This window comes from Hibiscus syriacus, unplaced genomic scaffold (genome assembly GCF_006381635.1).
Source record: "Hibiscus syriacus cultivar Baekdansim isolate YM2019G1 unplaced genomic scaffold, ASM638163v2 tig00111013_pilon, whole genome shotgun sequence".
Lineage (NCBI taxonomy): Eukaryota > Viridiplantae > Streptophyta > Magnoliopsida > Malvales > Malvaceae > Hibiscus > Hibiscus syriacus.
Genome location: NW_024062953.1, coordinates 569,401 through 594,678, shown reverse-complemented (window position 1 = coordinate 594,678; position 25,278 = coordinate 569,401). Strand labels below are relative to the sequence as shown.

The 25,278-nt window shown below is 31.7% G+C and overlaps 3 protein-coding genes across 3 annotated transcripts; 1 reads left to right on the top strand and 2 right to left on the bottom strand.

Moving 5' to 3' along the window:
- Positions 1-1,318: 1,318 nt before the first annotated feature.
- Positions 1,319-2,076, bottom strand: LOC120150018 (RNA-binding protein 25-like). Its single transcript, XM_039162713.1, has 2 exons — positions 1,862-2,076; positions 1,319-1,581 (listed from the first exon to the last, which is right to left on the bottom strand). Exons 1-2 carry the CDS (start codon positions 1,922-1,924, stop codon positions 1,330-1,332), a joined length of 315 nt encoding a protein of 104 aa, XP_039018644.1. The 5' UTR covers positions 1,925-2,076; the 3' UTR covers positions 1,319-1,329.
- A 12,199-nt stretch (positions 2,077-14,275) lies between these two features.
- On the top strand, positions 14,276-14,913 carry LOC120149911 (lachrymatory-factor synthase-like). The gene has a single exon (XM_039162618.1). The coding sequence runs from the start codon at positions 14,341-14,343 to the stop codon at positions 14,827-14,829; it is 489 nt and encodes a 162-aa protein (XP_039018549.1). The 5' UTR covers positions 14,276-14,340; the 3' UTR covers positions 14,830-14,913.
- Positions 14,914-17,694: 2,781 nt separating this feature from the next.
- LOC120149966 (protein unc-13 homolog) lies at positions 17,695-19,462 on the bottom strand. The gene is made up of 3 exons (XM_039162679.1): positions 18,963-19,462; positions 18,100-18,293; positions 17,695-17,908 (listed from the first exon to the last, which is right to left on the bottom strand). Exons 1-3 carry the CDS (start codon positions 19,353-19,355, stop codon positions 17,695-17,697), a joined length of 801 nt encoding a protein of 266 aa, XP_039018610.1. The 5' UTR covers positions 19,356-19,462.
- Positions 19,463-25,278: the final 5,816 nt, after the last annotated feature.

Here is a 25,278-nt window from a genome sequence, read left to right as displayed (position 1 = left end):
ACTCTTGATTAGCGAAATTTATCTTCCCTTCGTGTGTAACAATTACGTGTAAAAAATTAAAAACAACTTGTTAGATCTCTTTAAAATGGCTTCGGTTTGAAAAACAATGTGCAGGTTTTTTGGTGAAGTTGAACAATGAAATGGTGTCGATTGAGCTCAAGAACGGCACCGTCGTTCACGGCACCATCACAGGTTCCTTTATTTTCGTTCTTGTCTCTGTTTTTTGCTTCGTTAGGGTTTAATCCTCTTAATATAAACATGGAAAATCATCTTATAATCCATTACCGCTTAATATAGATTTGCTAACCCAAAGATTTACTAATCATTCCAAATAAAATGATGTAAGAACCCAAAGATCATATGTTCATCTAGTTGTGGCCCTATATCTATAGAGTGGAGATTTATATATGACAGGTCTCTGTTTCAATAACTCAAATGAGCGAACCACCATATTCAACTTGTACTTAGTTCTCTTGGTGTCAAAAGAGGAAGCTGAAGCTTTTCATATTATTATCCCTAAGGCCCCCAAAATTCCCTCAGATTAGTTGAATTGCCCTTGTCTTTCTTTTAGAATCTTCATGATTGAATCGAAATTAATGAATGGATTCCTAGATTCTCTTATTGAGATCCCTTAGGGCTATTTCAATAGTATGTTAACTCTTAAAAGTTCATTGTTTCATGAATGTGACCTTTTCATATGGTTTTATTATGCAATTGTCACCAAGAGACAGTAAAAAAATAACAAGAACAATGTCATTTGATGAAGTTGAACGACCATTTTCTAATGGGGGTGTTATGAGAAACATGATGATAATTATCCCATAACGAGAACAAGAAGATCAATAATAATTCCAACTTTTTATGTAGATTATATGAACAAAACAGACAAAAATATCTCATGTATCAAGGACAAGGAAAGGGCATTATTCTTTTGGGTTCCCTCTTCTCCATAAAAGTTAGGCCTAGGATCATATATACCCAACACACTAGGGAGACAAAACAAGAAAAAAACTTGGATATTTCCCCCTTGAGATCCAAAAACATGATCCAATCCTCTTTACCAATCACATTCTGGATAACATCGATGCCTATCCTTGTCTTGGTTTCGTCCGCCTGATTGCCTATAACTTCCCCTTCAGGCCACAAATTCCAACTCCCCCTCACTTCAAATCGACAATGACAACCTTCTAAGCTGCCAATGGTTACTTCATGGGTTCGATTTCGCCTCTGTTATTACCTTCTGACGCAGCCGAAAACCCTTTTGCCAATTATCGCATCTACACTTCTTAAAACCAACACATGAACCGCCAGCACGGCATCAATGTTAGATCAGGATCTCGAACGCAAAGCCAGACCAGTCTCCATTTTTTTAATTTCAAATATCAGCATCCTCCACATCTTAAGCACAAACATCTCTGCCTCCTCATCTAATATAGACTGCAGTAGCTCCAGCATTTGGGAAGCCTTGACATGTTCCTGAGTACTCGATACGATGTAATCAACCAGAGTTTTCTCTTCTTCTCCCAAGAACTCCATAATTTTCTTTGAAATCCAGGGTCTCATTCTCTCATGCAGTGCATGCTGCACAAAGTACCACTTAGAATTAGTGTCAAGTTTATAATTGGGTTTAAACTAAAATTATAAGGTAAAAGATATCTGCCCAAAGATGATTATTTCAAACAAATGCAGAAGAGAAATATGGATACTGCAATATTCATGTTAGTTCCATATATGCCAAGGAAGAACAAGCCTAATGCAATTGAAGCTAACATTATGCACTATTTTAACTAGTTAGCCCTAACTAGAGGACAGAATGTTTGAAAATAACAGTTTGAAAAAAGACATGTGAAAAGATGCTTACCTGGTCATAAACATTCCAGTTTATCTCATATGAAAATAGCTCCTCCTTGGTCTTTGGAATCATATCAATTAATTGTTTTGCATCCAAAAGTTTCTGGTTATCGGTTGTTTTCACCTTACCCTGTCCATGTTCCCTGTCTCTATCCCGGTCAGGGATTTTCTCTTTGGTCTTGTCTCTGTTGCGATTTCTATCCTCATCATTACGATCCTTATCCCTACTAGTTAGGGTTCTTACATCATTTTATTCGAAATTACCCTACTTGGGCTTAAAATTTGCACTCAAACTAATTCCCAATCATTATTAGTCTTTTACGTGATGTTTAGGGGTCATAAATAAGGCTTTGAAACATGTTATAACACTTAAACATAGAATCTACCATGAAAACTACTAAACATGATTCACACTCAACTCTTAAGATATAATGCATTTCTAGTGTCCCATAATTGGTATGAAGAAGTTGTGAATGTGTTACCTTGATTTCTTGATTACTAGAAACGTCCTCAAATCACTCAATAGGCAATTTCTCTTTTCCCCTCTCTCTTGAGCTTTCTCCCACTTCTTTCACTAATCAAAGTTAAGAAAATGAGTTACTAAATCAACTACGTGGTTGGGTTAAAGTTAAAAATACTTCTTATAACTTGAATACACTAAAAACGAGCTAAAATCCATAGATTCTCTTAAACCTCTATAAAACCCATTTTTGGAAACTAAGTATAAAACTTGAGAAATGGAACTTAAATTGAAGCTTGAAGGGTGAGGATTAATATTATTACCTTGGTTTAACGAAACTAAACTTGAGATCCGTAAACCTTCACCTTGGAAAGGAAGAAGAAAGAAAAGATGAAAGGAAGAGGAAGAGTGTTTGGTTAGTGTATTAGGGGAGTGGTCATGTGAAATCATATAATAGGGAAGGGGTTTTTAGCTTTCAAAATAACAAAGGGTAAAATTGCACTTTTAGTCCCTCTACTTTCTATTTTACCTTAAATCACCACTATCTCTTGGGCCCAACTCAAGCCCATTCTCAACTTAATTAAGTCCAAACTATTTTAATGGGTCATTTGGCTCAATTTATGGGCCTCAGGTTCAACTACAAACCCGAGATTCAGTGCGTTACAGATTTTGTCCCCTTATTTTCTATGATTAATTATACTTTGTCTCCCATATTTTTTTATGATTAATTTTCCCTCTTATGTTGGAATTGGCTCTGTCTCTGTTCGTCTAGTTGGTTGCACGAACGGATGTATGTAGGATTTTATGTTAGGGGGAGAATTTTTAAACTTTTAGGAAAGATGAAATTTGTAAAATTATAGAGGGTAAAAATATATTTTTAATATAAAATCAATATATAAATACAAAATATATAATAATTTTAAATTTTCAAATGAGGCAACTATATCCATCCATGTCTTAGTTCATCCTTGGTTGGTTGGTAATTTCTCCTATACAAATAAACAAACATATCTCCATATTCATTGGGGGAAATATTTGTATGAATGGAAATTATGGATTATAATATATTGTCCTCCTCAAAACCTAAAGAACGTGCAATTGGTACAATTCCGATTAATTATTAAATATCCAAGTAAAGAGGAGGTGTGAAACAAATGAAGAGTCAGAAGAAATGTCCAGTTAACTCTTAATCAATGATCCATCTTTGGTTCTGTTAACGACATGGTTAGTGACACAAGACGAGGGTCTTCTAAAATTTGTATGAACTATGTTAGAACCATCTTTTCTATCCTTAACGATCCCTAAATGGTTCTGTTTTTGTTTCAAATACATGTCTACTGTGTTGTACACAATAAATGGCTCTTAATTCATTTCACTTCACTTGTGAAGACGTGTATTCGTGCTCACTTCTTTGGTTTAGGTTCTTTAAATCATTTAACGTATTAGCCTCCTTTTCCCTTATGATGATATGTAATCGTGGTTTATTTGCTACAGTACACTTGCTTTGCTTGCATGGTTGTCAGAATTTGCAAAAAAAAAGTTACATAAATCACTGTTGTTGTTGGAGTTTGATCGAGTTGCACAGGTATTAGTGACATGCATATATTATTCTGGTTCATCGAAATAGCATCATAATAAACATTTTCCAGGTTTGTCCATGATACTCATTAAGTAAAGTATTTTTACGTTGCTTTAAGATTGTCAAGTCAAATGTATTAAATTATTCTTGGTGTCGCATAGTTGACTAAGACTTAAGTGGATTGTCCTTGGAATTCTAACTTCTAACAATCATAATTAATCACAGAGATATAGTATGTATTTCACTGAGAAATTGTTGACTACGACTTAAGTCGGTTGTCCTTTTGTGTTATTCTTTTTCTTTATTTCTTCAACCCTTCGTTAATGGGTTAATTGGGTTTATATTTCGTTCTAAGTTCTTAATGCCTCTCTCGGTAACAATGAAACATGAGTCTGTTTAGATGTAAATGCTACATTTGATGAAACATGTGTAAGTATTTAGTTCTATAGTATGCAGTTGTATATAATTCTTGTTATAATTTTTATAAATTAACTGTGATACATTTGCTCCCATACAATTTTATCAATTTAAAAGTTGTATAAGTTACCTCATCAACTACAAGTTATGCTACTGTAAGGGACAATAATTCGCAAGATGGAGAGGTCGATTATTATGGAAATCTTACGGACATTATTGAGTTAGATTATTATGGAAAACGAAAGGTTGTGTTGTTTCGGTGTGACTGGGTTGATGTAAACAGATGTATAAAAAGAGATAAATTCGGGTCTTCAATGGTGAATTTCTCTCGATTAATTCACACGGGTCAACGTTTGATGGATGAACTATATGTATTTTCCTCTCAAGTGAAACAAGTATTTTATTGTCACGATCCAATGGATGACGGTTGGTATGTTGTGCTTCGAAATACTCCCAGAGACTTGATAGACATCGGGGATGGAAGTAGAGATGACATTGAAAAAAGATCAGAGTGTTTACCTCTACTACCACAAAACTTAGATAAAACTATCAGTAATACAACACAATTTCAATGGGTTCGGGAGGACGTTGACGAAGATATTTATGACAACTGACATTACATAAGACTGTTGTACGATTTTATATCTTCATTTATTTATTTATAATGTTATAACCCTTAACATGTTGTCTTTCAATGTATTCATTAATTAAATCATTTTTTATTACTCATGTTTGTTTATTACAGATATAATGCCGAGGAGAAAAATATTTGATTTGCAGGTTGTTCGAGCTTCTGAAGACCATGAAGAAAGAAATAACGAGGAAACGAATGCACCTGAGTCTTCCGAAGTTCCTGAAACTGTTGAAGAAGTAGAAATTCAAGGTAATCTTCGAAACTTTATTTACTACTTTGTTCATTTTCAAAACTGACATTTAATAATTTCTTATATAGTTGAAAATGCTGGAACGCGCAAGACTCGAGGATGTACAACTTTAAAGGAATTATACCAACTTCCTCCTGGGCATCGTGTCAAAGTTTCAAGAAACGATGCCGGTCAACCTATTGGCCCAAAATCACGTCTTCTAGCAGGTTATTTAGGCATAGTTGGACGTAATGCGAATCTGTTACCGATCAATTATGAGTCATGGCGCAAAATGCCTAATAGTAACAAAAATCAAGCGTTGGATTTTGTTAAGGTAATAATGTCATTATAATAGATACTCTATATAAATTCAATACTAATTTATACTTACGGTGCACACTTATTTATTGTATAGGAGAAATTTGTTTTAGAGGTCTCTAACGATTATGTGAAGCAAGCGTTAGGGAAGAGATGGAGGGACCACAAGAGCTCCTTAAAGAAGAAATACTTCAAGAATGATCTCAGCCTTGAAGAGAAGTTGCAAACAGTCCCACCAGGAATGCTCAGGTACTAATGGGAAGATGCAGTCAGATTTTGGAGTTCTCAAAAAGGACAGGTATGATGTATTTTTCATAAATACTTGTAACAAAATTTAAATCATCATTATAAGTGGTTGTTTGACATTGTAGGACCAAGAGCATGTTGGTGTTGCTATCAGGCAACAACAAAAGTTTACGCACACGGCTGGATCGAAGAGCTTTGCTTGTATAGCTCATGAGGAGGTATTATAGATTATTAAAATAGTTTTTTTGTATTCCATGTACATACTAACTCATAGTAATTACATTATGGTACATTGTATGAAAATACATCTGGTTCTAAAGTTGGTCGAATCTAACTCTTCGACATGACACATACGAAGAAGGATGTCACTCCTATGACTGCTGACGCTGCAGAAATTATGGTACGTTTATTGGGTAGATGTTTTAAATTTACCTGACTTTATTTATATTTGTACCATGACATTTTTTATTTTAATTAATTATTCACTTTATTATTAGGAAAAATTGAGGGAGAAAAGGGCAGAGTATCATGCTACTGCTTCGAGTCAAGGTATTGTTAATGATGATGACATTGAAAACCAAGCTATTAATGACGTTTTGGGTCCTGAAAGATATGGTCGGGTGCGCTGTCAAGGATCATTCGTTACTCCCACCAAATATTTTGGATCCAGTTCATCACAGTGCATGTCATCACAGTCTCGATCTTCCCAATTAGAAGTTGGTCGTTTAAAAGAAAAGTTGGCTGAGATGGATCAACAAATGGCTAACTTGAAAGCGGAAAATGAAGCAAGGGAAGCAGAGAGAGCAACATCGGAAGTAACTAGAGCAGCAGCGGAAGCAGTGGCAATACAGAGAGAGGCAGCAGCAGCACAGAGAGAAGCAGTGGCAGCTAGAGAGAAGTAATATATAAGCAGAGATGTGAAGAATTTGAAAAACGACTCAATGATATGATGCTGATGATACAAAAAACGCAACCTCAGAATCCACCATCGTAGCCTCATTTATGTTATGAGCATTATGTTAATGTTACTAAACCGTGTTTAACTTAACTTTTATATTACGTTAATGAAAACTTTTATTTATTATATTGGATTTGATGTTATTGATGTTTTGTTTGTTGGATAATGAAACAGGTTAAAAAAACAGATTTGGGGTATTAAGCATAATTTTTAGAACTTTTAAATTCTGTGTTATTTAGCGGCGTTTGTAACAAAAAACGCTGCAATATACCATACATTTAGTGGCGTTTTTGATAAAAACACCGCTAAATCTCAACACATATTGCGGCGTTAGTAGGAAAAACGTCAGTAAAAATCAACATCTCTTGCGACGTTTGTGAAGAAAACGCCGCTAAACATCAACACCTATTGCGGCGTTTGTTTGCCAAATGCCGTTAAATATCAACACCTATTGAGGCGTTTTTCTGCCAAACGCCGCTAAATATCAATACCTTTTGCGGCGTTCGCCGCTATATGTTGTCACCTATTGCGGCGTTTTTTGTTGAAAAACGCCGCAAACTTTAGCGGCGCTATTTTTAGCGACGCTTTTAGCGGCGTTTGTCTTTACGCCGCAGGTGTTTAACGGCGCTTAAAACGCCGCTATAAGTATAAAAAAAACGCCGCAACAAGCCACTTTTGCTGTAGTGGGTAGTAAGGTCTCGTAAAGGCAAAGGACTAGAGAAAGCAAAGAAACAACAAAAGGGAAAACCTTTATCTCATTCATTCCTTGTGATAAATCATACGAGTATTTAAACGAAGTATAAAACGTTGTTGACTATTGATTAAATAATGCATTATAAAGGTAAATGATCAAATAATGTCAAACTAAAATATAATAGCCTAAATTTCAAATTTGAATATAGTAGAAGGCTTAAAAACATAATTTGACCTATTATATACAAAGTCCCCACGCGCTTCTTATGATTTCCATGCAATAGTAGATTAAAAATAGTGGTGGGAATTTGTTTTATTTCATTTTCTTTTTACAAATTTAGCTTTTTTTAGTTATTTTCTTTGATTAGAAAAGTTGCATTGAAATTACTAAAAGAGCCCTTTGGTGCAGTCGAATTACTTAAGTATACCTTAGAGTTCAATGATTTAAAGATATTTAAGGTGGTGTTTGTTTTTGCAGAAATAAAAGGTCTGCAGTCTGCGGATCACATCTGCAGGCATCTACAGCAAAAGAGGTGGACCAAAAGTCTGCAGTCTGCAAGAAGAATAATGTTTATTTTTTAACGTCTGCAGACTGTTAAAATGAACTGAAATATAAATAAACTGATTTTTTAAACTTAAAAGAGTTTTGCAATACTGAGATTTAAATAATTTTAGTTTTACAATACTGAAATTTAAATAATCCATACAACTACAATAATAAATTATTTAAAATAAATCAATCCATATTTTGAAATAAATCAATTCATACTAATAAATTATTTAAAATAAATCAATCCATACAACTACAATAATAAATCAATCCATACAAATAAATTATTTAAAATAAATCATTCCATACTAATAAATTATTTAAAATAAATCAATCAATATTTTAAAATAAATCAATCCATACTAATAAATTATTTAAAATAAATCAATCCATACAACTACAATAATAAATAAATCCATATTTTAAAATAAATCAATCCATACTAATAAATTATTTAAAATAAATCAATCCATACTAATAAATTATTTAAAATAAATCAATCCATATTTTAAAATAAATCAATTCATACTAATAAATTATTTAAAATAAATCAATTCATACTAATAAATTATTTAAAATAAATCAATCCATACAACTACAATAATAAATCAATCCATATTTTAAAATAAATCAATCCATGCTAATAAATTATTTAAAATAAATCAATCCATATTTTAAAATAAATCAATCCATACTAATAAATTATTTAAAATAAATCAATACATACTAATAAATTATTTTAAAATAAATCAATCCATATTTTATAATAATTTATTTTAAAATAATTTATTTTATAATAATTTATTTTATAATAAATTATTTTATAATAAATTATTTTAAAATAAATAACCTTATTAAATTATTTAAAATTATTTAAATAAATAAATATATTTTATAATTATTCTTGAAGAGGTTTGAAGACATTTGAAGACATAAAATCAAGTCTACACCAAGAAGAGTTCGCGCAAACGTTTGAAGAGCTTCTGTCTTCAAAAAATAAACAGTCTGTGAAGCCTAATGTCTACGCGTGGTCTGCGCGACGCAGACATAAGTGCTTTAAAGAGCTTGCACAGTAAAAACAAACATTTAGTGTTTACGAGGTCGTAAAGGGCCTATTGCCGTGCACATTGGAGAGACGACTTGATTTTCATACAAAGTATACACCACGTATCTCAAATGGGTTAAATCCTCACCGTCTAAGGTTGTATCTTGACCGTCAGTTGTGCATATTAAATTCCCCATGGACCCCCCATAGGCTAACATTAATGTTTGATAACATTGACAAGGTTTTTTTTTTTATAATATGAGATTATAATTAAACAAGTCATACCCATACTACATATTTAGTTAAGGGTTTAATCATGGACAAGGACAAAATAAAAATATCAAATTTATGAGATAAGATATATATCTCTTAAAATTAAAAGAATAATTTATAATTATCTCATAAATTTAGGATTCGTTCCTTGTTATCTATTGTATATTTCTATCATATATCATAAGATTAACTTTAGTTAATTTTATTAAAAATAAAAAATATTCAAATTATAGTGAATGCTTACAATTTTAATTGTAAACTAAACACATAATAAGAAGATTTTCCTATATTCACTAACATAAGAAGACTAGCAACTTAAGATCATACAAGGACCATACAAAGAAAATGTTAAAAAACCTAACCAAATACACTCGATGTAAATGTAAATACAAACAGATATGACTGTATCAATAAATGATCCACAAAATAGGATCAATTTATGAAAGATCGTCGATAAACTACAAATCAGAGTCGAACGACATAAAAATATTAAAAATTTAATCCGATGGTCCAAAATAGGGAAGATCAACATGATAGCATATAAATGATATCTTGATCAGTCGTGGCGATGTCAAATCTAACCCTGAGAAAAAAAGGATAAATGAAAACAAAGTTCAAACGACTGAAAATGTGTCATAATGACAGAGAAAAACATGTTATAAAAGTATAATTATTAAAATTAAAAAAACAAAGATACACTATAATAAAAGAAAAGAAAAAAATAATGAATATCAATAGTCAGCGACCAACACCAAAATTAATGACATCGCCGATTAGAAAGATGAAGAAAATAAAGACTATCGACTGTCAAAGAAAAATAGAAAAAACAGGGGCAAACTCTAACATTCTTTATTTTTTATATAGTATAGATAATTAGTTAGGATATGTTTAAAAATTATATTATTAATTAAATTTAAGTATAATTCTACAAATGTAACAATGACATATTTATCTAATTATTATAATTTGTAAATCTTATTGAATTGAGTGTAATTGAAAATCTTTTATTTCATTATTCATTTTTGAAGGGAGGAGTGAGAATTAATGTAATTATGTGGGTACATTCTTCAATTTATAATTAATATTATTTTAAAATACAAATTTATCAGACCGCATAATTATAATTTATATTATTATGAAAAAAATATATTAATATGATCTCTTACAATGAGTTTCTATAACAATCAATTTAAATTAATATAAATCAGATATCAATAATTATATAGATTTTAATATATAAATTTTAAAAATACAAAAATGAGATTAGTCATTGCTACCGATGGAATGCCTTTTCCTAATTAAGGTTTTAGTGGGAAAGGAGAAAAATAAAGCAAATCAATGGGTATAAATGTGGAGCACTTACACGTTTTACTTCTTTTAATAAAATCACCAAGAGATGGCTCTCACTTTGTTGTACGTTTGCTTTATATACTATAGCACAAAAGTTTATGCTTTATTAATTTGTTCAAAGCCATACTCTCTAATCATTTAATGTAAGATTTTCGATCTAATTTATGATTAAATTGAATAAAAAATATTATAAGATTTATATTCAAATAAAGATTTATTTTTGGGTTGAATGATTTACTTAACTTTGTAGGTTTATTGTACGGTCCGAGTCTTAGATCAAGGGCAAAATCATGAGGGTAGATAAGGGCCTTAGCACCCTTGGTTGAATCATTTAATTACTCTATCGATCCCCTTCATGTCTTAATAATTCAATTTAATCTCATTTAACCTCTTTAGTAAATGAAAAAAAATATAATTTTATCCCTTTCAAAATTTAATATTAATTTAAGTAATTATAACACAAAACTTTTAGCTTTGATCCTTCATTTAATTTTTTTTTATCATAACCTTACACAAAGGTTCTTGACTTCACCTCAATCTTGGATAGGCGCAACGACTTTTGATAGAGATGAAAGTGAAGATGAGAGCAAAAGCTTGTTATTATTAATTAAAATTGGATCCCACATCGATTGGAGCCCTAACCACTAATCTCCATCATTTTTCTCATTTCTCATCCAACATAATTAATAACAACGACCAATACAATTTTACAATTTGAAAATAATTTCATTTTTCATATTGGAATGGTATAGTCCCCTTGAATTATTGGTGGTCGACCCCTCATTGTTTATTATTTTTCAAAGGTTGTTTTCTTTATATTAATAAGATTGAAGCCTTGATACTTTAAGTATTTGATTGGAATTTTATCGTGTGTAAATATTATGAAGGGTAGATTCTCATTTCATATGTATTTCGTTCAATTATAAAAAATAATTATGATTATACCGAATATATTGATTAATTCTACATTTTATTTACATATTTGGTCTTTTTTTTAATGCAAGTACATACCCTCAATGTAATGTTAAAGCATGATTTGTTGGTGGATTTGTCTGGTTATTAGCTTTGTCAGGTGCCAAGTGGAACAAACGCCAAGCCTGAGGTTGATGGTGGGACCAATCTATTATGTGCGATTCTAGGACCCCCCAGCCTCTCTTCATTCTTATCTCTTTATTCAATCTTTTTAAAGCCTTAGAATTCATATTCTATAGACTTTGGATTCCAAAAGCGATTGTAAAATGAACTTTAATGCTTTTCTTTTACTTTTACTTTTACAAAGAGATTTATAGATTTGATTATACTTAATTATTAATATTTGATTTATTGACCGATTAATTTAGAATGAATATTGTAAAGTTCTAATATAGAAATGATTCTTTTAACTCTGCTCTCTCCATTCACAAGGTTAAGATTCAAAACTCCTAATTTTATTAAAGTATTTATTGTCTCGTCTCGTTAGACAAACTAATTGATGATTAAGGAATCCTTTAATAAGGTAACATCTTTTAAATGTAAGTCAAAGTTGAGGATAGGTTAATAATTCAGACTTTAAATCTCTAGATTTTACTACTTTAATTTAAAATAATTTAGTCCTTCTATTTTTATTATGCTATCAGTATATCTATGTTGAAAATATTATTGTCATCAAAATTAATAGAGTTTATGGTCCAAGTTTAACTTGAAAATTTTGTGGTGCAACATGTTAGATGAAGAAATAAAATTGAGAGAACAAAATGAGGATCTACGGTGAATGGGGAGGCTCTTGGGCTGAACTTGGAGGGGTGCAGGGTTGTGCCCTTTGTGGTACGAATCTTACTGCACATACAGTTCGTAGTCGGCTATATTATTAAATTTTATTTGAATAAAAGAATTCATATTGAACTAACGATCTTAATGATTAAAAAAAGTGTTGTTTTCCTTAAAGATTTTGTGTTTAATCAATTATATCTACACGATGTGTACATCGTCAATGGTTAAGAGATTATAAACAAATACTATATTTCTTTTTACAAAAGTTCTACGTTGTTGTGAACACGACATTCAACTTGTCGTTCCAAACAATAAGGATTATAGTTAGAATTAAGTAGTAGAAGTGTTCCAATCTTCTCAAAGAAATCTTCTTTTATTATTTGATATTGTAGCAGATTTTCTTTTTCTTTTTTATAATATCTTCTAAATAAATTTTATTTATATGACTGCTTGTATTTATCTTTATTGCCATGTATGTTATATCAAATATAATTAGCATAATGATAAAATTAGCTCCCAACGTTTACATGGATGATCACTTTGTCTCCTATTCTTTTTTTTAGCATTTCAACTCCTAATGTTTCAATTTTTTGTTAAAATAACTAATATTGGATGAAAAATGTTAATTTACTAATGGTCAATACATGTTGCTGACGTGATATTTTTGTATGTATTTAATTGATGATGTTATATGTGAAATGCGAACATTTCGATATCAATCTTGTCGAGAAAGACATTGGTGATGGGCAGTAATTAGCTGTTGGAGACGGTAGGAAAGTACAATGCCAAATAAGTAAACATTTTAAAGATTTTATGACAAAATTGATACACCGCTAAAGTTTAATGTCTAAAACGACGTTGTTTTGGATATTAATAGTTGTCGACAAATCGATGTTCTTTTGTCTACGTCATAAAAATGACCTAAATATATGTTCATATCACCGTACCGTTAAAATTTAACAACTTAGTGATATAATTAAAAAGATAATCAAAGTTTAGTGTTATAATGAATAAAATTAAAATTCAATAATATAAACGATATAATGCCTAAAACACAATAGTATTTAATATAATTTACCCTTATTATCACGTAAAATATATAACAAATATAATTTGTGATACTAGAAAACTCACGTTTATTTAACAGGAACACCGAATCTTGTAATCCATATCCCTACCCACTCCACCACCAAGAAGGCATATCATAATTTGTGACGTAATGCTGATATCCATTGTTTATCCTTGTGTGTTTTTGCTTCCCTCGGGAAACTTGTGATTCCAACTGGTTCGTAATGCTGATATCCATTGCACCATTCAGTTTGCTCTAATCTAAGCCACACAGTACCTTTGGGTCTACTGCCACCGCTGTTGCCAAGGTGGTAGTAAGTAAACAGTCTCAATCTGTGATCTAAATGCGTGGATTCTAAGCCATTTCTTTTACCAAAATTCTCACACCTCCCTCCTCACTTCCTGTGGATATCATTCAAGGGACCTTCGAGCTTGATCAGATAATCCGACCCTTGAACAGATTTAATCACATCATTAAATGTCAATCACCGATGTTCAATCTATCGAACTGGTGCGTTGGATTCAGCACGAACGATCTCATCCTACTCTAAAAACTTACAACATAGGAGGAAAATGCCATTTTACTATAGTACCAATGAAGGAGAAAATGATTGCAAACAGTTGAATCCTTAAAAAATGTAAAATCACAGCTACCTTTTAACCAACCACAATCACATTAGGGTCTATTTAGATTCTGCTAGATTTGACAAATAAAACACGACAAAACAACGTGCAAAACGAGCCAACGTGAAACAAAACTGTACAAACAATCACTTATTACTCAACCGGTTCCACCGGACCATGCAAAGACAATGCTCAGCCACTTATAGCCTTTGAGCCATTGTTTTCAACAGTATCTGATCTTTCCCTATATAAACAATACCTGCTTACTTTGATCTTTGCTAAATAAAACTTGTCTAATGGCTAAATGGGAAGGTAAGGCCCATGCAAAGCTCGCAGGGTGCGCAGCTGAGCAAGTTTGGCCTCTCTTACAAGACTTTTTCGGGTTAGACAAATGGTTCCCGACTCTCACCACTTGCCTTCCCGTCGAAGGTGTGTCGGGACAGCCGGGGTGTGTTCGTTTCTGCGCCGGCTTCAAAACTCCAGTCGACAGTAGTGATAAAGGAGCTATGAACTGGACTAAGCAAAAACTACTGTCCATTGATCCTAATGAGATGGTGTTTAGTTATTCCATTGAAGAAGGAAATGTCGGTTTTGATTCGTATGTGGCGACGGTGAAAGTGTTGCCGGAGGAACTAGGGTGTGCCATCGAGTGGAAGTACGAAGTCAAGCCTGTCGAAGGATGGAGACTTGAGGATTTGGATTTCTTCATCGGTTCTGGTTTACAAGTTATGGCTCGGAGAATGGAAGCAGCACTCCAACTTTTTCAAGCTTCAATAGATCAATAAGATCATTGTCTCTTTCTTTATGATCATTTCTTACTAGAAGAAATGTAATGGAGAAATTAAGAATTAGCCAAGCATTTTGATTGGACCAAACTAAATTTAATATGAACTTGTTGCCAAGCAATATAGGATAATTATATATTATTCCATATGTTTGTGTATGTACTCAAGTTTAGAGAAATAGAAACATAAGCACTTTGGTATTTTTGTGTGTTACTTCTATTTAGGCGTAATGATAGAAAAATTATTTGATAAAAATAGTCACTTTGATTTGATACCTATTTTTTTTATAGTATTTTAACTATCAATGTTTTATTTTGATATAAAATACCATTGATTAGATGAAAACTTGTCAGAACTTGTCGTTGACGGATAAATCTTATGTTTTTAAAGTGATGATATGACATGTAACGTTTATATAAGTGATAACAAGACACATATTACGTGTACAGTAATAATGACACGACAAATATCTTGTATACATAAATTATGATGTGACACATACTATATGTACTTAAATGATGATGTGTTAAATATTATATCATCATTTTAGGTATAAAACTTGCTACATCAGTGAAAATGTTGTTCCTTAATCAATTAACAGTTTTTACCCAAGTGACATTTTGTCATAAAATAAAACAGTAAGACTAAAGTGCTTATAAAAGTAAATAGAAATCAGGATAATTATTTTATCGTACAATTAGAGATGAACTTCAATATTATACCTTCTATTTAATTTCTTTAATTTGTAATTTGTTCTCGTTATTTTACCCAATTTCTTTTAACATTTTACATATACAAAGGCAGCTATATGGCTCACATGAATCAGATTATAGTATCATTTGACTGTTCTTTTTAGGCAAAACGCACGAGATATTGCTGTGAAAAAAAATAATTCACGTGATAATGCTGTCCAAAAAATAATTGTTCAAATGGTGTGAATTATACAATGCATGGATTGGTCGCCATGCAAGCCAAACGAGATCATTGGTCGCCATACACTCGGTGCGACTTTGTAGGTCGCCATGCAAGCGGCTCGAACTCCTCCGTGATTCTGCTGAAATCACGACAAAGGCGGCTCTGCCTCCCTCACCCCTGTCTCCCTCATGCATGCAGCAATGAAATCACGACAAAAGTGTTCTATATGAGCTGTGGCGAGAGGATGAAGCTTTGCTACAAGCTGTGGTGAGAGGATGAAGCTTTACATGCGCTATGCACGCCGGAAGAGGTTGCCTGAATGCAGTGGGGAGCAGGCGAGCATGCAGCGGGAAGCAAGGCGCAGGACAAGGTCTCCCAGCGTGCAAGGCGCAGGAAAAGGTCTCCCAACGTGCATGGCGACCTACAAGGTCGCCCGGAGGGCATGGCGACCTATGCTGGGAAGCTGCCACGCCGTAGGTCGCCTGGACACTGTGCAATTCGCCCTATTTGAGCAATTAATCTTGGGAGTATGTTATATCTTTAAATAAAAATTCGAGAACGTTATCTCGAAAGTTTTGCCGTTCTTTTTACTATAGAAAATTAAAAAGGAAAAAAAAGTAGGAGAAATTAATGTTAGAGGGTGTTTGGATAGGGGAATGTGGGATTCCCATGGGAATGGAATTCATATTCCCCGTTTGGCTAGCCCGGAAATCTCATTTCCGGTAATGTAAGATTACCAATAGTAGATTTTTTTGGGTATATTACCGGGAATGTTATTACCTCAGTATTGTTGGATTACTGGCGTTTTGGACTAAAATGCCCTTAATTTTTCTTTCTTTCAAAAATATCATTCTTCTGTAATTGAATAATAAAAATTCTACGAAGGTTAAATTACAAATTTATCCTTAAACTATTTTAGATTTACAAAAAAAAAATTTATAATTAAAATTTTATATGAAATTCAGGGGTTAAAATAAAATTTTACCCTTTCATTAAACCTTTTTATATTTTCAATTTTGTAAAAAAAATTATATAAATTTTATGAATTTAAATTTTTTAAAGAAAATATATAAATATTTTTCAACTTGTTAAAAAAGAAAATATATAATAAGGATAATTTGGTCAAATATACATTCCAATAATCTTTTATTCCTTTAACCAAACACGATAATCTTACATTCCTGCTAAGCCAACCAAACACAAAATACAACATTCTCAGTAATCTTATTTCCTGGTAATCTTACATTACTATTGATAATCTTACATTCCATGAACCAAACGCACCCTTAGAGTTTCTTGGACAATTGGTAAGTCTTCTTAAGGAACTTAGCTGCAATTTCATCATTCCTATAACACAAAACTCGCAAAACTGTGTGGGGTTCAGTCGGACCCCGCTGACCGGTGGTGGGTGGCAATGGAAGCTTGGACTTGTTAGAAGAAAAACAACTCTCGAGTGTTAAATTCCTGAATTTCTCAATCAGGCTCTCTGTATCGGTTTGAAACAAGGGCAGAAACTCTTCCCAACTCAGCCGGGAGTCCATCGCCATTAGACCAAAACAAATCAGTCAAACACCTAAAATCCTCGTCGATGGTCTCGTAATCCTGCAGTGTGAAAGCACGAGCAGGGCCTCCGGCAAGTAAAACCAGCAAGAAACCATCGAAACAAACCTTCATCACTTGAGAGATAACCGGTGTTCTAACCTTGTGATGCACGGTTAATGAAATGACCTTCAAACGGAGGTCGAGCTCTTGAAGAAAAGGATCAATTCTTGAAGATGAAACTTCCCCAACATACAAACCATCCCAGAAGAGATGACTTAGGTCATGGAAGATGACTTTGTTTTCCGTTGCTTCACATAGCTGTTGGATCCCTTCTTCATATGCAGCAGCTGAGACTCTAAACGCTTTCTCCATCCCATTGGAAATATCATGAATTTCCCTTTTCGCCAATCAATCCAACTCACTTTGAAGATACTGCAGTGTGTTGATTCGACAGCACATTTGGGGTGTTCCGAAGGAGTCATTGTCATTGGCAGTTGCAGTTGCAGTTCCAGCCCGAGGCTTCTTATGAGCTTTTTCTTTTCTCTTGAACACAATAGGAAGCTTGGAGCGTTGAGAACATCTAGTCAAAGGCGGCATCGTGGGTACATAACTACTGCTCTCTCTGTATCACAACATGGTGTCAGTTTCTTGTAAATGCATCACCGAGAGGGTGTTTGTTTATTTCTAAAAGTGTTGTAGTATGATATTTGATGATCTAATTCCGAACTTTTTAAATTTATAATATAATTTTCTAAATTTATACTCTTAACATAAAATCATGCCTATGTTCTATTACTCTTGTTTAGATGATACGTACCACAGCCGGACTTTGTCATGGAAATGTAATATTGAAGATAGGCGTTAATCCCAGTGGCTAAATCGGGAAGCAAAGCAGAATGTATAGTTATTGGTAACATGAAGAATGCTTCAAAAGCTTCATCTACAATACGCAACAATTCAACTGCAGATAGTGCAAAACGCTCCCTAGTCGCCTTTGGATCCCATGCCTACAAAGAGATGAAAAAAATTTCACAATGCAAAAGCAGTGGAAAAGGTAAGCAGTGGAAGAGATTGTCAAATTACGGCTTTAATCCCTCTACTGTGTTTTAATTTAGTCATTATCACGGACAAAACTAGGATTAGATAATGGGAGGATAAGTTATCTAACTTCAAAGTTAATAGGATCTAATAAACATTTAATCATGATCCCATCAAGTGGCAGAAGTGGTTAACGAAAATGTTGGTCTTCTTAGAGATCTTTAGTGGCATCGAAGTATTAAGCTAACAAACAGTGGCGGAAATATGTGTATGGCTACCTTGAAATTCGAATTTTTTTATATTAGTTGTTCTTTTTTATGGTGTCCACCCTAAAATTTTATTTTTGTGTCTACCCCATACAAAAAATTTCTATTATTAATACATGGGTGCTCACCTTGAAAAACATTTATAGATTCGTCACACCAAAAACAAAAACTAAAAATGAGTGGGGGAACTCAAATCAATGACTAATGTAGACCAAAAAAGGGTTTGAGGACTAAAAGTTATTTTATTCTTTATTTTTAACTCATGATAACGTAAAAGTAGAGGGATAAAATTATGTCAAATTAAAGTACCGTGAATAAATATAAAATCCTAGCACAGAAAAGGGATGAAAGCCACAATTCAACCCATATTACCTCTTGTTGCGGGTTCCTATGAACCCATTCCTTCAATCTATCAGTTCTGGAGGTTATCCATGATTTAACCAGATCAGAAGTGACAGATTCAGACTCATAAGGAAGCGTCTCCCTTATGATTGACTTCCCACCATCTTCACAATCCACTGAATTCTCAACTGCCATTTGCACCAAATCTTTCTCCAATTTGTATGCACTTTTTAGCACTAGTAAAATATCCGGCGACAGTTCGTCGATGCAAGAAACGTATTGTTTGAGCTCATTCCCATAGAAGGAATGGAGGGTGGCCACTGCTACGGCGGCTGCAAGTGGATGCCACCGTTTTAGTATCGGATTGAATAGTTCCTTCTCGTTAAAAGCCAGTTTACTCACTTCCTCTGCAAGTTTGGCCATGAAAGGAATCTCGTCGTGATGGTGCTTTGATGGAGACTTGCTCGACTTTTCCTACTCCAATACCTGCCAAAATATATATCACTTGAAAAAAGCATGAGTCATCTTTCAGATATAACATTGGTAAAATAATGAAATCCACCCCCTATTTGAATTTTTACTTGTCAGAGTCGATATTAGCTGCCGACAACTTTGATTTAGTTACATTTGCTTTGCATCATAAGGACCAAATTAGAAGAGAATTAAATCTATAAGAATCAAAATTTAAAATTTTAAAGTAAAATTACACGTATTAAATTTTCATAAATAATGATATTTCTAAAATTTCTAATAAAAACCAAAATCACCTCAATTGAACATAAAAACATAGGAGTATGACCTTTCAAAGTTTTACACTACTTATAACTCAACCAGCAACCTGATTAAATGCCTTCTACGCATCTTTTTCACTTGAATATCATATATTTTTTATTTTATTTTTATCTTTATAATTTTAATGACATTTATTACGAAAAAATTAAATTAAATTAAAGTCATCAATCATTACCATCAACTCAGGTAATATTATCAAGATATGTAGACGATTTAAACTCGCACAACATATAACGATTTTAAAACTGTCAAATCTAAAACCAACTTTATTGATTATACCTTAAATATTTCTTTTCGGATTAATATTTACCTTAAATCAACATAGAATGATATAGGAGACTTGTTACCTTATGTTGCTCGTTCATAGAATAAGCTCAAATATTGGGAACTTGCCTGCGCAAAAGCAGCACGCAACGATGACTTTATGTACCCATCAACTCTCTCATAACCCACATAGTTTCCGTTTCCTTCAACATGATCTTCTTCTTCCATTATCTTTGCCGATTGAACCGCCATGGAAACAACAGATGCCATCGACTCAGTATTATCACTACGAAAACAACTGTGGTAATCAACAAGCCTTTCACGGAGCCGCTTTCTTCGATTCCGATACGTTATTATTAGACGTTTCACTGACGGAACTCAGACATGCTCCAACCATAATCTCGTAAGCCGTCTCACGGAGCTCGAGTCTGATAAATCAGTCGCCAACTCCCCGAAGGGACACGAAAGCGTTTCAGTATAGTCATTACGCATTGCCCTCGCTACCTTTATCATCGTCGCCCCTGCCACCGTTGTCGTTTTATGATAATGCTAACGTCGTTTGACTTTCCTGGAAGTTCTTTTCCTTAATGTACACAACAAGTTAATTAAATCAGAAAAAAAAGGGTAAGAATAAATTAAACTCGACATGTTCATTGAAGGTTTTATAGAGGGTGATTAGTGATTAATGCACTGTGTTTTTCTCTTTGTTTTCTCTTTTTTCCTTTTGGATCGATGGAAAATCTTGAATTTAAAGGAAACGAAATGAAAGTTCCGGGAATTTCATCAAACAGATTTTCGGTATATGGTTTCTTCTCTTACGAAAGAGGTTTGTTTAATGGATATGAAATGATGTGATGTACTCTCTGGCGTGGATTTTCTGACATTTTCTCAATGGTTTAATTATGATTTTAATCCCTCTATTATGTTAAAATTTAATCCTTATTCGGCAAAATTGGTAATTCCTTTTTTATAAAATGTCTCAAATTGATAACGCGATATTCTAATACAGAGCCAGAGCCAGAAATGTCTAACCCTCAATAAAGTAATTTATTAATCAAATTCTTAACTTTGTTAAAAAAAACTTAGATGGTGTTAGCAATTCGGATCTACTCATAACATTATAAAAAGAAGAAATTAAGCTATGTCAAATTAAGGTATTAAGACTAAATTTCATATTTTAACATTATTGATGGACTAAAACTATAATTAGACCTTTCTAGCTCTAGAGTTATTTTCCTTAGTGAACAAGAAATCAAAAGCTTCTTTTACATTTAGCTCCGTAAATTCAATTGAATATATGTACTCCAAATGTGGAATCGCTTTCCTTTTAATATGTTTCGTCCTTGTAATGCCATCATTTAATCGATGAACAATGAGGCTCAATTTTTTATTTTTCACTTCAACATAATTTAATCAATATTAACTTATGAAATTTATTACTTTTAAGGTTGTGGCCACCATAGACTAAGGTGGTGTTTGTTTTCACTGTTTAAGGTCTTCAAAACTTTTATATCTGCACCGCGCAGACCACGCGCAGACATTGGGCTTCGCAGACAGTTTGTTTTTTAGAAGACATAAGCTCTTCTAACGTCTGTGTGTCCTCTTCTTGTCGCAGACGTGGACTTATGTCTTCAAAGCTCTTCTAACCTCTTCAAAAAACCATTTTTGCTATTAATTTTTTAAAAATTATAAAATGTTATTAAATTTAATGAATTATTATAAAATAGTCATTATAATGTTGTAATAAATTATAAAAGTTCGATAATATAATAATTATTTTATAGTATTTAGATAAATTTGTTAATAATTTTATAATCTTTTAATAAATTTAATAAGAATTTTATAATTTTTTAAACTTTATTGACGAAAATGATCATTTGTTTATAACTCAACGATATCTAATATATTTTATTTGAAAAAATATATTAAACTTAGTAAAAATATTATACAATTAAACTTAGTAAACTTTTTTTTATATATAAAAACTTCGAAAATCACGGGGACATACAATTATTAGCATTAAAAGACAAAATAAATGTTTTAATAAAAAAATATTCACACTATTTAAAAATATGATTCTTATAATTTAATTCTGGTAAAGTACGAAAGTCCCTTTATACAGAATTAATAAATAAAAAACAAATAATATATTTTTTCTAAATAGAAAAATACTAATTGATGTATATTATATGGAGTATATATTATATATTTTTTTATGTTACTAGAATCGGATTGTACCACTCGAATAAATTAAGATGATTTAAATGATATTATAACATCGAGTATTGATATATTTGTGAATCGAAAATAATTGAGAATTAAAATATAATTTTTTTAACAATTACTTAAACTGAAACAAACATATTGAATTAAAATCAAATTGATTTCATTATCGATTGATTTAATAATAATTTTTAAAATGATGTATAATATTAAAACCAAAATCTAATAGTCCGTAGATGTAATAATTTATAATAATAAAATTCGTATAATATTTATTTAATATATTTTTTCAAATAAAGTATATTAGATATCGTTGAGTTATATACAAATGATCATTTTCATCAATAAAGTTTAAAAAATTATAAAATACTTTTTAAATTTATTAAAAGATTATAAAATTATTAATAAATTTATCTAAATACTCTAAAATAATTATTATATTATCGAAATTTTATAATTTATTACAACATTATAGTGACTATTTTGTAATAATTCATTAAATTTAATGACATTTTATAATTTTTAAAAAAGTAATAGCAAAAATGGTTATTTGAGTATAGTTTAAAAAATCACTTTATTTATATTTCAGTTTATTTTAGCAATTTGCAGACGTTAAAAAACAAACATTCTTTTTCTTGCAGACTGCAGACTTTTGATTCACCTCTTCTGCTGCAGATGTGGTCCGCAGACTGCAGACCTTTTACCTCTGCAAAAACAAACACCACCTAACATTCAATGCCACGTCCACATTCACGCTATGTTCATCTTTTATTTTTTTTCCTTTCATTCGATTATATTTTATAAAATTCATTTAAATTTGATCAACCTTTTAATGTTCTAATCTTTTTCGATGATTATCTTATAAATCTAATTTTCAAATTTATTGTTCACATTCTTGAAAGAATACCTTTCATCATTTAGATTTTTCAACAAACACTCCAAACTTTTCAAATTCAATAAATCTTACAAATCTCCAAAATGATGACTTTTATGTTTAATTCCATGAGTATTTAAAACAAAATTCTAAACTAATAAAGTGGTAGAAGATAATGAGATAAATTTATCTATATCTATTTAGTGTAGTCACAAGAGACGTCGAGAATGATGATTTTCGACAACAACTAAAATGAGTTTTTTTAAAAAAAGAAAAAACTAATTTTGTTAAAGAATATAAGTTAAAAAAAATAACTTTCACATCAACATCAAACTACCACGTCATCAAATGATTAATGATTTGATTGTTTAATGTATTAATTGAATTGTACTAAAATTTAATTTTAAAATTGATACATAACTTAAAATTTAGTGAATAATGATGTAAGTGGCCCCTTTTTTTCAATCCAAAAGAGAAAATCGTTTAAAGTTTCAAAGTTTCTAATGGGTTCTAAAGTTATGAATGGGCTTGTTTGCAAGGGTCAATACAGCTTAGCTAACCCAAAGTTTTGGATCTTCACCCACTCTTTGAGGACAAACAATGTACAAACCACTCTTTGTTTCACGTTTAACAATTTCTTATTGTCACAAAACGATTTCATTAAGGGATTTATTGTTGTTCTTGAAGTCTTGAATTCGAGCACCGTGTATGTATGAGTATGAGTTTTTTATTTACAAATTGTTTGGAGTTTTTGAACAAATATTACCTTATATTCACTATATATTAAACCATATCTTCGTGGCTCTTGCGTTAATGTAGGATTACTGACATTGCAACTCTTTGATTATAAATAGGGATAGGCATAGAACTTGAATTCAATGGCCTTGATTCTATAGAATTGAATTTTCTTTTAAAAGTTTAGGTTTATATTTGGATTTATTAATAAAAAAGTATAAAATAGTGTTCATAAAGGATATATATGACACGTTTTGACATGCATTAACACGAACACAAAATGTGTCGAAGGAATATGATAAGGTAGCAATCATGTGCATGTGTAAACCTTAACCCTAATTACTCAATGACAAAAGAAAATATAAAGGTTGTATTTATATACTCGCAATAACTTATATGCAATCAATGTGAGATTTCTCGCTTTGCATTACCAACATACACAGCTAGTAGTGCATTTCATGACTAAAAAATGATAGATTACATTTATCATTTTCGATTGATCAAGTGACCCAAATAAACTAACTCTACAACACTTATCGAATTCGTAATTATTACTCTAATAATTATATTTTCCTACAAGTACTCTTTTATCTTCAATTGAATCCTAGATATTTGTCGATCATGTTAACCCAAACATAAACACTGTTGTCTTTTAACTTTTGGTTTGATTTCTAAATTTAATCTTTAGTCTAGAAATCAATAACTTTAGTATGAATTTTAAAATTTGATAATTTTTTTATTTAACCAGCTAGAATTGGAAACATGTATTGATTTCAACCATATAACTTTCAAAGCTCATGTTTTTCACAAGCAAAACAAAACGTTTGTCCTTACAAAACAGCTGTTGAGAAAAGAACATAAATTCACTTTATTATTTTTCATATTCTGAAAATCAGACCGACCCACCATGTTCATCTTCCCGACACCCAACCCTAATTTGATTTTCTACATTACAGACAAAATATAAGGTAAAGGTCGAAATAGTAATTGTGTTTGTGCGTTTTAAACAATGTAGGGTTGTGGTTGTTGAGATATTTTGTCCGACGCCGCAAATCATCGAGGCCCCTTTACTGTTTCTCGCCATTGAACTAAGACTGACACCACCTAACGTGTTCCGGTTTTTCTACGGTGGGGCTTTCACTCGCTAAGTGGACATCAAAAAGCTATCTACTGTGAGGATTGGGTTTAGGGATGGTAATTTGGTCTAGTTTTGATGGATTTTGATTTGATTTTAAATAATTAATTATTTTTTTAAAAAAAATAGATTCATGTTGATTTTTATAAAAGATGAAGTTAAATCAAATCGAATTTGAGCTTAGGGTATAAAGTTTTTGATTCAACATGAAATAATAATATAATTTACTTTTATATTTAGATACAATTGTTATAGTACCTTTATCTTTATAATTGTTTCAATTAGGTTTTTATTTTACATAATAAAAATATTTATTATATATG